The sequence below is a fragment of the Mustela nivalis genome (assembly GCF_964662115.1).
Source record: "Mustela nivalis genome assembly, chromosome: 9".
Lineage (NCBI taxonomy): Eukaryota > Metazoa > Chordata > Mammalia > Carnivora > Mustelidae > Mustela > Mustela nivalis.
This window is the reverse complement of record NC_139028.1, coordinates 109,333,583-109,347,103: the sequence shown is the minus strand read 5'-3', so window position 1 is coordinate 109,347,103 and position 13,521 is coordinate 109,333,583. Positions and strand designations below refer to the sequence as shown.

Here is a 13,521-nt window from a genome sequence, read left to right as displayed (position 1 = left end):
TCATTTATTAACTGGAAGAAAAACCAGTGGCTCCTCAAACAGGATGAATGAGGATTGCTGCTTACATCTGACTTTAAAATGGGGAGGAAGCACCTGGGTGGCTCATGAGTTGAGCACCTGACTCTTGATTTTGGCTGACCTCATGATCTCAGGGTTGTGAAATCGAGCCCCAGCATGGAGCCTGCACAAGATTCGCTCTCCCTTTGCCCCTCCCGCACTCAATTGGCATTTCCTCACTCTCTAAAAATAAATAAATAAATAAATAAATAAATAAATAAATAAATCGTAATAAATATCTAATTAAATTATTACATTTAATTATATTTAATTATAGAAAATATTATGTGTTAAATTAAATTAAATAAATAAATAAGTGCTATATATTTGGTTAATGAAACACAATTAATTCATTCATTAAGATGAAAATAAGGAGAGTCTCCTGAATTGTCTCTTGGGCCCAGTATAATCACATCCCCTGACACCAGCAAAGCCAGCAATGGTGGGTCAGCCCCTTGTCCCACTGGATCTCTGACTCTTCTTTCATTGTCGTATCACCTCCATGTCCACAACCAGGAAAAGTTCTCTACTTTTAAGAACCCATATGATTATATTGGGCCAGAGAGACAAGCCAGGATTCGCAATCTTAATTCTTTCTGCGATGTTTGACTCCCATTTGCCAAGTAATATATGCAATGGTTCTAGGAATCCGGATCTAAAAGCTTTATGGGGCTATTCTGAATCCCAAAATGCCTGTATCTGAGAGGGGTATCAAGGAACTCAGGAAGAAAAATATAAGTAATATTTTGCTTGACCTTGACTAAGAATTTATTGGCAGTAGAAATGTCCTGAATCTTCAGCCGGGGGGCAGAATCAAAAAAAAAAAAATAATAAGGACCCACAGAGCTGTTAGAATAGGAAATAATCAACGTGCATGTCTTTGTCTCCTGTGAAAGATTTGGCACAGCGTGGACTGATACGAGAAAATCTGAATCAAACAATTTATTTCTATTTATGCAGATTCAGGGACCATAGAATGAACTGTCTTATGATTCCTTGAAAAGTTGGTCAATGGCATGGTGGGCAATCAAAAGAGAATTCCTCATCAGCAATTAAAATAAATCTTTATTTATTTTTTTGTTTGTATTGTTTTTTAAAATTTTATTTTGAATTCAACTAATTAACATATATATTCTTTAATTTATTTTCAGCATAACAGTATTCATTATTTTTGCACCACACCCAGTGCTCCATACAATCCGTGCCCTCTCTAATACCCACCACCTGGTACCCCGACCTCCCACGCCCCCGCCACTTCAAACGCCTCAGATTGTTTTTCAGAGTCCATGGTCTCTCATGGTTCACCTCCTCTTCCAATTTCCCCCAACTCCCTTCTCCTTTATTATACTGTTTTTCTACCCACAGGTGGATCCCAGGTATATAAACTTAAGGACAGTCAGGCAAGTGTATTCTCACAGTCTTGGTTGTATGTGGTAAATAGCCAAACAAGGGAGAATTAATAGGTCAAACTGATTGGAAATGCCAAACCACCGTGATCTACTAAAATGTGACCTCATCATACACATGTTCAGGAGAAACTACTGAGGGGTTGTTGTCATTATTCGGTAAGAAAACCACCACCTGTGGAAAAATCAGAACATTGAATCCTTATAGTCTACAGTTAGGGGGAAGTTGTTCCACATGCTTAGGAACAATATGGTCTCTCAACACTTTCCTTCAGAATCCTGATACCTGGTGGGTCTATGTTCTCATTCTTGCTTTAACCCTCCTTTCCTTCAACAATACCAGAAACGACCTGCATATCAGAAAAAAGGACTCTTCAGGGTCTAGGGACAGTTCTTTGGCTGAGTATGGTTGGCCATTTCCCTCGCTGTCCACCTGTGCTATCTCCTTCAAAGATGATAAAGATTTATATATGAAACAACATTTTCCCACTTTCTCTTCCTAATACCTCCCAACTAAAAGAGGACACACACACACGCGCGCGCGCGCGCGCACACACGGAGGCAGAGAGAGAGAGAGAGAGAGAGACAACCCAAAAAGACCCAGAGCACTCACCTTGTTGACAGAACAGGCCACTTTGCATGCATAGATAGAGAGAGACAAAGCGATGCAGCCTTCTGCCAGAGAAAGGAACACCATGCCAGTCAGCATTCCCTGCAAAACAGATGGAAAATCCCCACAAGTTATAGAAGACAGAAAAGCAGGAGTTGTAAGAGGAGAGAATCGGGCAGAAGTTGTTGGCCAAATTTCACATCTGGTGGATTCCTGAATTTTCTCCCAATTCACATATACTAAATGGACAACTTGAAAATGGATCATTAGAATTCTCCTCTTTTCCTCACAGGCTCAAGAACATCGGGTAAGTCCAGGCAAGTCCATACCGATTTTCGTTTGTTTGCCTGACTCGGCCCCACGTCTCATGACCAGGGTTGACTTCTTGCCTTACACGTCTCCTTCGGTCTCTCAGCAATTGTTTCTTAGAACAGCCTGCCTCGAACCCCCTGAACTTCTCCCCCTCTCTGGCTGCACATGCATTTAAGAATACGAATGCACACTCCCCCCCCCCCCCCACTGCAGCTGGTTGTTCAGAATCTCTGAACATCACAGAGCACCCAGAATACCAGATAGTTTTTTAAAATCATGAGAAAAGTGTCCCTCAGAGAACTGAGTTCTCGCAGAATTTTCCGCTCACTGACCACACATCAGGGATTTCAGACATGAATGGTATTGAAAAGCTAACTTTTTTGGTCAGTGCTCCTGGCAAGACACAAAGGCCTAGATCCCTTTGCCTTCAGGAGGGAGTCCAGCATCTACATAACCAGTGGCTGGGGTCAGTTCTGTGGTGAGAATTTATGGAGGAAAATTCAGACAAGACCAGTTTACAGATTTCCATTAAAAGAACAGGATATACTTACTATAAATAAACTTCCATAGGAAAACCCCCATATCACACCTCTATATATTAATATTTCTTTTAAAATTGTCATAATTGTGCCAAGCACTGCTACAATAGCACTGACGGTATTCAATCCCAGGCTGCATTGGATCTGAAAAGAATGAGAGAGAGAAGTTGTTGCAAACCCTTCTCCTGCTCTTTCTGTGTTCGACTTGTCAGTCAGGACCATTCAGCTGCGCTGAGCTGAGTATGGGAATTGGCTTAGGGATCTTCCCCAGTCTAGGAATAAGGATGGGCCCCTCGCACACAGTTTTGGCTGCCTCAGGCTTAGGCCCAGGAAACATGTGCCCATAGAACTTCACACAGCACAGAGCTAAGCCCTTGTAGGGAAGCCCTTGTAAGGAAGCACTTGTAGGGGATGCCCCCAAACATTTCTAGGGTCCTTTAGAGAATGAACAAGGTTCTATGTGCCATAGCCTTGTAGCTGAGCAATTCCTTGTTTCACTAGACCTACCTGAGCCTCACCAGTGAGACACTTACCAGACACCTGGTTACTTTTCTTCCCGCAGCAATGGACAGTGCTCCAGATGTGAGGAACTGACCAGAGAGAGAGAACCCACTGAGGGCTTGCCCCTGCCCTCCCGTCCTTACAACATCCTCCTTGCTCCCCAAACAGTCAGCCCAAGCTTGGGACCTACACAGCAGTGTGTGGATTTTTGAGAGAGAAGGATGAAGGTATTGCAGGTACCTGAAAAATTGCAAATGCTGAAACGATCGCTAATACTCACAGAGAAGGACCCCCATATGTGATAGCCTGTTGCAGTGGCCACGTAGTGAAGTGTGGAGTCAAATGGAGGAAAAAGACTGATTGTCACACCCAGGCACAGCATTATCAGTCCAATGAGGATCTGAGCCACCTGGAGGGTAAAAGACATCCTCGAGGGGGTAGCTTCTCAGGAGGAAGATTCTCTCTCAGATCAGTGCACACTAACTTCTCTCCCACCTCTGAGACCCCCAGGCCTGAGACGATCTCCCAGGAAGATAACAGGGTACCCATCAAGTCTTTTTCCTTGTCTGGTGCAGGACATTGGCAGTAGGTTAAAACTATTTTTTCATGTAATTGCTACCTAAATAGAGACTTTTTTTTTTTTTTAATTCCAGTGATGGACCGCTTTCCACTTCTTTCCACTTCTAGAATCTATAAGGTTTGTGCAGCTCAGGAAGGCTCCACTCAGTCCACCACAATCAATGATCTAGAGAACTGGAGTGTCATGAGGAAGTCCCAGTGCCATCTGGGGAGTCATTCTTCTCCCCACAGCCTGTGCACTGATCTTGCGCCCACTCACCCCTAGGACCTGTGGCTGTCCCTTCAGGAAAAGCAGCAGATTCTTCTGCTGCTGGGAGGGTAAAACCCAGGCACCCAGGTGGCGCAGCTGGTTTATATTCTCACTCTCAGGAAGGTTTATTGTGTAGTCTTGGGCTGTCTCTGCCTCCAACGTCCCTGTGTTGCTGTTGACACCAGGAAAGAAAACACTCTCAGCATAGATTCACATTTAAATATCTTCCTTGTTCAATAGCAAAATCCAATGGCAAGGGATTTGTGTCTTTGAGAAATATACCACATTTTACTTCTATGGTTTGATTAGGGCATAACCCAGATTTTTCCCATACCTACCCAAGCAGATAAATCTAGACTAAATTACAGTTTCCAAACTTCGGCAGTGTACACACATTATTGATCCTAAAGCAGGGAGTCTAGCTAACCCTGTAAGACTGAAACCCAGATATCTACCTCTCCCCCTCATCTTCCAGAAACAAAAGCAACTACCCATTCACAGCAAGACTTCAAGCAAGAGTTTTCCATTCACAAAGTTCCTCTAGCTTGACTTATAGGGAGCCCCATAGTCTAAGCACCTGTATCTATCCCTCCCACCTAGACGCCATCTCAGAGACAAAGCATGGGGTTAAGATGAGAAACGATTTCTTCCTACCTTTGCATCTCCTCAGTACACACTTGATGAGTACACAAGACTTGATGGGTACACAAGTCTCAGTACACACAAATGGGTTATGATCCCTTCTGGTGTGTGGTCTCTAGTTGACAGTGTTCAAAGACAGTGACCCACTCTGATGTATTAAGTGTGAAGAAAACATTGCCCAGAGTCTTGTGCTGGCCATTTGTTTCCTGTGACTTATCTCATTCAGCCTGCCAGATGAGTATCTGTGATGTTCTTCGTCTTGGTAATACATCCCGGAGATAATAATCTAACTCCACTTCTCACGCACTGAAAACCGTATCGGAGTATGCACGTGTTCTCCATGTCACCTCCTCCCCGCTGCTGTGCTCCTCCTGAGTTCTACACAGAAGTCGGTGCATGCCAGATCCTCACTTTTTTGGGTGCACGCTATCCTGATTTCATAAGTTTTCATAAACCAAAGTTTTGCTGAAGCCCTTGCTTTAATTAATGCTATTTTATGTCATTTTATATGATCAGTTGATTTTATGACATTACATTTTTAACTATGCAATACACTTTCCATGTTAAGCTTTCTGGTTGTATCAGGAATTTTTAGCATAATCTATGTGATTTTTCTAGACTCGTAACCCAGGGCATACCCACTTCACTAAATAAAAGTGGAGCGGTTCTTCCTTCTAATTCTAGCCAGATGTGCCGCAAAAAAGTATTTCCTAGTTATTCATGGCGTATGTGCCTTTGAAGAACAGTGATCATTTATGTAGATGGTATCTCTCTCACAAATTCAATGCTTCCGCCCCTTAGCTGGTCCTCTGATTGGCACACTTAGCTGGTCCTCAGCTGGCACACTGATTCTCAAAGACATCAGCTTTCCACCAATATCCAACAGTATTTCCTAAAGAAGAGTAAAAGCCCAGTGATGATGGTGGTGTGTGTTGTATTAGAGTATTATACCTAGTCAGTTCTCCTACAGCTTGTGGTCTTTGTAGGCGGATTTCCCGCTGTATCCACGCCCCTGAGAAAGTGCTCCCTCTACTGTCCCTAGTTGGGCTTGCAAGTCCTTTTCCATTCTTAATCAGTTGCGTCTCGTAATCCCAGTTCAGTCTTGGGGAACAGTTCTGGTTTTAGGCTATAACCTACACAGCAACCCCACAAGAATCGTCCTCTCTTGGACAAGTTGTGTTGCTGTGAGTCTAATACTGACAAATCCCTCCTCCACGGTGTGAATCTTCTTACCACCATGCAGTTCTGGAGTTCTGCACAACCTCAGACCATCTATAGTAGGGTAATAGGCTAGAAATGCCTAGGAACACTCATCTGGGCTCCACTGAGCCTCCCACAGACATCTCCCCTTTCCAAACCAATGTTAGGGCTGGACCAACCTTTGTGGTTATTAGAATTGCAAAATGTCCTTCAGCAGCAATCATTGGGAGAGATCTGAAAATTACACAGTGCACTGGGGGCACACAGCAAGATCAAGAATGGGAGAGAAGGGGGGGGAGCAGGGGTCTAGAGTTCTGCTTTTATTAGGGATGAGGGTGAGGACCTAGGGTTTGGGGAACTCATTCTTTACGGGTGAATTTATAACACAAGAGCAGGAATTTAAAGCACTGGGAAGAGAAAAAAACATGTGGCCCAAATGATCAGTTAGGGAAATCAACAAAGAACTCTAAAAAAAGAGTCAGTGCCAGAGGAGTCCTGGCTGCTTACCGTCTGGCTGGCAGTGGTTTATTCTGGACAGCTGTCTTTGAGGGGAAGCCTGTTTGAAATGAACACCTCTCAAAATCAAAGCTTAAGTTGTCAGACATTTGCATTAACAGATATTAAAACAAAACAAAAAACTTTCAAGGCTAAGCCCACCTACCTGTGCATAAGAACTGTCTTCTGAGGGTGACTCTGTGGGATCCATGTCTTTACCCACAGGGACAGGTTAAGTCACAAAACCTGAAGCTCAAAGATTTGCTTCCACTTAGGGATCAGTCACGTGCCCAAACATTCCTTTCTACCCGGCAGTATTTAGAATTAGTACTATGTCCCCTTATTGTGAGATTAAGAATCCCAGGCAGTAATAATGATCTTCCAAGCTTCTGCTGATATTTCTGGAAAGTGTCCTAGTTCTTACACATGACTCCCTTGGGATTTCCTATCCCCTTCATCCTAGTCTCTGGTATACATGCAGTTTTTGAGTAGTAAGTGATTTTAACTGAGTAATTTCTGAGTAAATAAAAGTCTTCTCAGGAGGTCCTGGAGGCAGAAGACTACTCAGGAAAAGCAAAACCTATCACCTCTTATTCTAAGACTGTATCACCTCTCTTGAAAACTGATTAGTGTTTTTTTTTTTTTTAAAGAATTTATTTTATTTTATTTATTTGCCAGGGGGTGGAGGGGAGAGAGAGAGAGTGCAGGCAGGCAGAGGAAGAAGCGGGCTCTCTGCTGATCAAGGATCCTGATATGGGACTTGAACCCAGCACCCTGGGATCATGACCTGAGCTGAAGGCAGGTGCTTAACCTACTGAGCCACCCAGGTGTCCCTGATTTCATGGTTTCTAATAAAGCTGAACATGTGCTTTCTGAGATAGATGTCTGGATAAAGAGAGAATTTTTGATGACGAAGAAAATTTCAAATCTTGCCAACTCAGAATCCTTTCCACAAAATGTGGAAAAGACAGAAATCAGTTTTACATCTTTTTTAATGCTAGCACATTTATTCACAGTAGTATTGCCAGGTCTACAATATCCACAAATATTGCCCTTTTTAAAAAAAATCAAGGTAAATCATGAGAGACTATGGACTCTGAAAAACAATCTGAGGTTTTGAAGGGGTGGAGAGCGGGAGGTTGGGGGACCCTGATGGTGAGTATTATGGAGGGAACATATTGCATGGAGCACTGGGTGTGGTGCATAAATGATGAATTCTGTTACACTGAAAAGAAATTAAATGTTAAAAATGGAAAAAAAATAGTTGTATGAAATAGAAATCAACTGAATAAAAGATATTGTGGGGGAAAAAATCAAGGTAGAGTTGACACACAATGTTATCTTACCTCCAGGTGTACGACATAGTGATTAGACACATCTGCATGTAGCAGGGGAGGAAGATTTCTTCCTCTGCTGTTCAAGGTCTTCCAGCTGAACTAAGAATTAAGTTTACGTGACACAGATAAACAGGAGGGGAAAAAATGGTTTAATTATGTGTGCACAGAGGTCCACTAATAAAGTTGAGACCCAAAGAAATGACCAAGGCAAACAGTTGTTATATAGTTAGACAAAGAGGCTACCCATTTGGGATGAATTTACAGGAAAAGGAAAACAGGCATTTAAGAGCTTTAATGAGTAAGGAATTCTAAGCAGAATTTGGGCTGAGGTAGTAGATTAGTAAAAATGTAACAAGGTTTATTTCTATAGCTTCCTCACCTTTAAAGTCCCTTTCTCAGGTGATAATAAGGGTGTCCTTTTACTTCTTAGGACAAGCAGGGTACGTTTCCGTATGGGAGATTTGTTCTCCACTTTCCGAGGGACAGAGGAAATTCTGGGTGTCCTGGTAACAACTGTTTACCAAGTTGGTTTGATTCAGAATGCTCAATATGACATTGTGGTACATTTTTAGAGTGACTTGGCCCTGATCCCTAAAATTTTAAGCAGAGATCACCACATGCATAGCTACCACCTGTCATAGTACATGATTACAACACCATTGACTATGTTCTCTATCCTGTGCCTTTCACTACTATGACTTAGTCATGCCAGAACTGGAAGCCTATATCTCCCATGCCCCTTCACACATTTTTCAATGTTACTTTGAATAAGCATAAGCCAGTGTACCAAGTGCATCTGTAGGAGCAAATACAAGTTAAAAATAGAAGGAATAATTTGCCCTGTTGAAAATCAGGGAAAAGACGTCCTCTTCCTCCCTTTCTTGTAACATTTACTTTAGAAAACTGATAAATTCTTTCTCTGTCTCATTGAAATGTATGTACATCTTTTTTGAGACAGGGAAGCTGAAGGACTTATAAAATTCTGCTTTTTGCTCCTTTTTCTGCTTCTATTCTTGCTAGGACTGGCATCTCCACCCCACTCTGTACACCTCAGAATGCAAATAACATATGTCCTTCTGGTAAGGGACAAGGAGTTAATGATTTCTCTGAAAGAGATTATATCTAAGGAAGGACCAGGTGAGAATGACTGGAATGTGTATTCCAAGCCACTGGCACTAGACATCTTGACACCCAGACTCCCTGTCTTTAAGGAAAGACACCTGGACCCTCATCTTTGCTCTCACCAGTTCCTGGATACCTGAGAAGACATGTATGCTAGATCTCCATCATCAGTAAAAAATCCCAGAGTCTGAAGAAAGATGAGACTCGTGCTCCTTTTATTTCTGAGTCTCCCAAATGCTCTCTTAATCTGCTCTCCTACATCTTCAGTAAACTCTTCTCTCACTTCCTGCTGGCTCACATTTGATTTCCATCCTTCAAGAAGCCAAAGACCTTCTTGATTGGTCTTGCAGAACCCAATTTGGGTCCTGGTACCCAGACTTCCAGCGTCATTTGAAAAGCTAAATACGTTCCTTGTCAGTTTTAAGACCTAGGAATGTCCTTCTTGGTGACCTGGGACCATCTTTTTGAAATATAGTCATGAAGAGAGTGCCCCTACCTCCCAGTTTCTCTGAAGGGTAAGAGTCTAGCTCCAATAGGCAGCTCTCACTAGATTGCAAAACTGCCTCCTGACAGACTAGATGATGGCCATGTGTGTCTTTGTATTTTGCATCTGAGAAACATTTTTTGGAAAGATGTAAAAATTCTTGTAAGGCTTCCATTGTCATATAAATGTGATATGACTTGTACGATTGGCAGGAACTCAGGAGAAATCTATTAACCACAGCACCTTCTGATTTAATGTTTATCCAATGATGAAATGGTTCTGTTTCCCTTTTTCCTTTGTGGAGAGGTTTTCTGGGTTGGGAGCAGATTCTGTTTTTAATTATATTTCCTCAAAAAGTCATAACTAATCCACAGAAGGGATTTTTAGACAGCTAAGCAGGTACAATCTTTTAGATACATGTTCCCAAGAATAATGGGAACTGACCTCATGACAGACCACTTGATAGTGTGTACATTCTTTTATATTTCACCCTAAATTTATATAGCCATGGGAATAGCCATTTAGGCTAGCTAACTGTCTTTGTGTGAAAGAATAATAAAATATCTGGTATCCCTATGACAAGCAGATGGTTACAGTTTGGAGCAAGGTACTATGCCAAACTCCTACAGCAAAAAAGAAATGGCCATGCTATCTTTTTTATTATTTACATTTCAAAGAGATGGCTTTAGGGCCTTAAGAAAAATATTCCTGAGTTGTAATGCTGGCAAGAGGTCTATTTAGCCAGAAAAAAAAAAAATCACATACATATCAAAGGAACATAGGAAAGATTCACAAATACTAGGTTTCTCAAGGACATGATTTTAAAAAGACATGGGAGTGGGCAAGAGAGAAGTCTATTTCCATTGGCAACAGGAAAAATTCTAAATGTTTTTATTCACCATTTTAGTAGTCCTGAAGTAAGCAGAAAAGTAACATCAGGAGTGAAATCTTGGGGTAAAAATTTGAGCACCTCAGTTTTGGCGAGGGAATAATGGAGGCTATTTTAGAGAAATGTGGGACCTAAAGCTGATAATATGCTACTACCATCCCAAAAACCCTATGCTCTTTCTTGGTAGTTGGTTGAGAAAAAGTAATGCCTCATTAGTGGTCTGTTGATATCTGCTTGTTTTAGAGATGTCATGCCCAGATAAATCTAATATTAGAAAAGTTATGTATTTGGAAGCAGAGTAAGCTTTTGGGGTAAGTTTTAGATATAGATAAAGAGAGCCTTCTAGTGACAATTTTCTAGCAAAAGATTAAATCATCCATATATAGAAAAAGAGTAAGATTTACCACAAATTATGGTTCAACTCCTGTTAATCTATCTCATGTAGATTGCATTCTTAGTCCAGCTGGAAGAATCTGAAGGGTAGAGGAAGAATATTTCCTTCCTTACAACTGATAAAGCTGCAAGCTATACATTTTGTTTGAATTATCCTCTTTGTTACCTACGGTTTCCTGAGGATGTTCAGCACATTGCTTTAAAGGCAGTTAGGAGTCGTTGTGTTCTGATATTCTGTCTTTGCTCCTACCCTTGCTAGTGAGCTCCCATCCATCCAATTGTGTGCTCAGCTTTTTAAAATTCTTCCTTTCTTTTTGTATTCTCAAACAGAACAGTTTGAAGAAAATATACTTTTCTGTATAAGATCATCACCATTCTCTCTTGAAAACACCCATATTTGAAGCTTTCAAATTGCCTTGATCTTAGTATTTTGAACTCCTCAACAATTCAACAATGAAGCAACAGACATGATTTTGCTGTTCCTTTTGTAGAACTCGACCAGAGGGTTCTGGGTGTAAAGTCTGTACTCTTTTCATGCTCTTGCCCTAATTCCACAATTGCCAGACACAATTATTAGAACAATCTTCCTCTACAACAAGGGTAGTGAAAATACACAGACACTAATTCTTGAATTTGGCCTCTCTCTTTGATGAAAGGTCTTAAATCAGTACAAGAATTCCAAACTATTTATCTTTCTACAAATACTGAGGAAGACTGAAAAAAGGAAAATCACACATTAGCTAACCAGTGTAAGTACCCCTGAGATTCATACTTGTCTCAGAACAATCCCCTGGGATGCCTATCTTGGTTACCTAAATGGCTATGAGGCAAATATCTAGGTCAGTTTTCTATTATGTATATGGAATAGGTCTAATGTGAATTGGAAATAAGTGAGATCTTTTTAAAACAGAGTTTAGAATAATTCTTTGCAATTTTAACCTTGCAACATTAAATCTGCAGTAAGATAGTAACATTAGTGTTCTCTACAAAATTAGAAACGTTTCCAAAAAGGGTTTAACCTTCTCAATTTATGCTCTCAATGCAGTAATCTTTATTTAAGGGAATAATTTGTTCCTAAGTAATTTTGAAATTATGACTCAAAAAAGAGAATTTGGATAAGTCTTAGAAATTGGCCGGGGGACAAACTTATTTTCTAACAGGAGCAAATGGAGAAGATTTGCCATATGTGTAGGACAACAAGAGAGGGATTCATGCTTTGGCCCATAGACGTCATCCCATTCCACCATAGTCACAGGATGATAGCTCTGTAAGGCACTGGTTTAGATTCCATCACAGAACTTTCCCCAAGAAGCAGTACCCTTGGTTCTCTGGGACACTATACAGTAAGGTAGTTGGGTATTTCTTTCATTTATGCTAGGTTTTTTCTTTTGAAACTGAGTTCCTGTGTTGTGTAAAGAAATAATTATGCAACACACTCACAGGCACCCTCCAGCCTCTACTTCCTCCTGATAAGAAGGGTTAAGATGCGGACTCTCTCTGAGATAGTCTTTTATCTTTTATTTTGAAATATTCAGACTTTTATCGCAACCTACAAACATCGATCCCCAGAGCCTGACACACATTTTCCTCCCTCGGTCTACCAGTTGTCTGAGAGGCCAGTGATGGGTTATGTGGGGGAAAATAACAGTATTGGAAAAACTGGCATTTTGAGAATCAAAAGCCAATTTGTCCACAGAAGAATCATGACATGAGAAGAATATAGGGAAGATTCCTTGCAGGAGTTACATTGTCTTAGGAATTCTCTCCTAGTCTTTTAGAACTTCATTTGGCATCATCAACAATGACATAATTCCAGGCAGCCTTCTCAAAACCCTGTTATTCTTCTGGAGAAGAATCTACAGGAAAGGAACACCTACTGAACCCTCGAAAGAAAATCATGGCTGGCAATGACCTTTCACTTGTCTCTGGTCTTCCTTTTCCTAATGTTCTAAGGAGGACATGTCATATTTTATTCCTGTTGAAGAAATATGGTTGAAATCAAGATTTTCTCCCAACCATGAAAATCTCTCCACAAAAGTAGAACTAGAAGGAAAACATTTTGCATAACAGATGTTTCAATTGTTCATACCCATTTCACAGGTGAGCACTGCTTTGAGGTTGATAAGAAATACAGTTGGTTAGTATAACACTTAACCACCTTGTCAATTACTTTCCATAAGTAGCATTAAAATATACAACTGACCAGCATCAATGTATCCACAGTACCTAAACTGATCAAGAATTCATTGTTCCTACTCATTAATTCTATGTATCAGGTTGCTCCTTTTATAAGACAGGGAAGTCAAGAGTAGAACAGGTGTCAGTCCTAATTAACACCCATTCTCAGTTCTCAGGGATGACCAAGAGGGGTTCAACATAGCTCCCTTGTCTTTCTATTACACTGGAAGCGAATGTATCATCGCTCTGGCTGTTGATTAGAATACAGGGGGTGATGCCCTAGTCTGATGCAGAGATTCATAAAATGAAAAGGCTAGGGTGCACAGTCATGCACCAACAGCTAGCTGCTGCTTTTGTTGCTTCATTTTATTTTCTTGGCGGGGGTGGGCGGTTGCACCTATATGAACCAAGCCAATTCTTCCTCTAAATTTCCATAAATTTCTATAACTGAGTGCCGCACATGGGAATGCTCTTTTTTGTCTAACCATCTGGGGATAATATTCCTGATCACCTAGAAATCCTGCCTG

General features: G+C 41.0%; 1 protein-coding gene across 4 annotated transcripts; it reads right to left on the bottom strand.

The window, feature by feature from the left end:
- Window positions 1–1,108: 1,108 nt before the first annotated feature.
- On the bottom strand, window positions 1,109–5,022 carry LOC309840615 (membrane-spanning 4-domains subfamily A member 15-like). Of its 4 annotated transcripts, XR_014298709.1 has the most exons (6): window positions 4,909–5,022; window positions 3,706–3,834; window positions 3,458–3,514; window positions 2,937–3,068; window positions 2,077–2,175; window positions 1,109–1,638 (listed from the first exon to the last, which is right to left on the bottom strand). XR_014298709.1 is itself a non-coding variant. In XM_082682827.1 (5 exons), exons 1-5 carry the CDS (start codon window positions 4,914–4,916, stop codon window positions 1,558–1,560), a joined length of 528 nt encoding a protein of 175 aa, XP_082538953.1. In that variant the 5' UTR covers window positions 4,917–5,022; the 3' UTR covers window positions 1,109–1,557. The 4 variants fall into 4 exon arrangements, 1 of the variants encoding a protein (XP_082538953.1); XR_014298707.1 differs by having other exon boundaries at window positions 3,706–5,022; XM_082682827.1 differs by lacking the exon at window positions 3,706–3,834 and having other exon boundaries at window positions 3,458–3,665.
- Between the last annotated feature and the right edge of the window lie 8,499 nt (window positions 5,023–13,521).

What these genes read in the sequence shown, in the direction of transcription:
- LOC309840615 (XM_082682827.1), bottom strand. An exon ending in CCTATGGAAGTTTATTTATA is followed by an intron (nt 2,176 to 2,936) that starts GTAAGTATATCC and finishes TCTGTTTTGCAG; the next exon opens with GGAATGCTGACTGGCATGGT. An exon ending in TGGCCTGTTCTGTCAACAAG is followed by an intron (nt 1,639 to 2,076) that starts GTGAGTGCTCTG and finishes ATTTTTCCACAG; the next exon opens with GTGGTGGTTTTCTTACCGAA.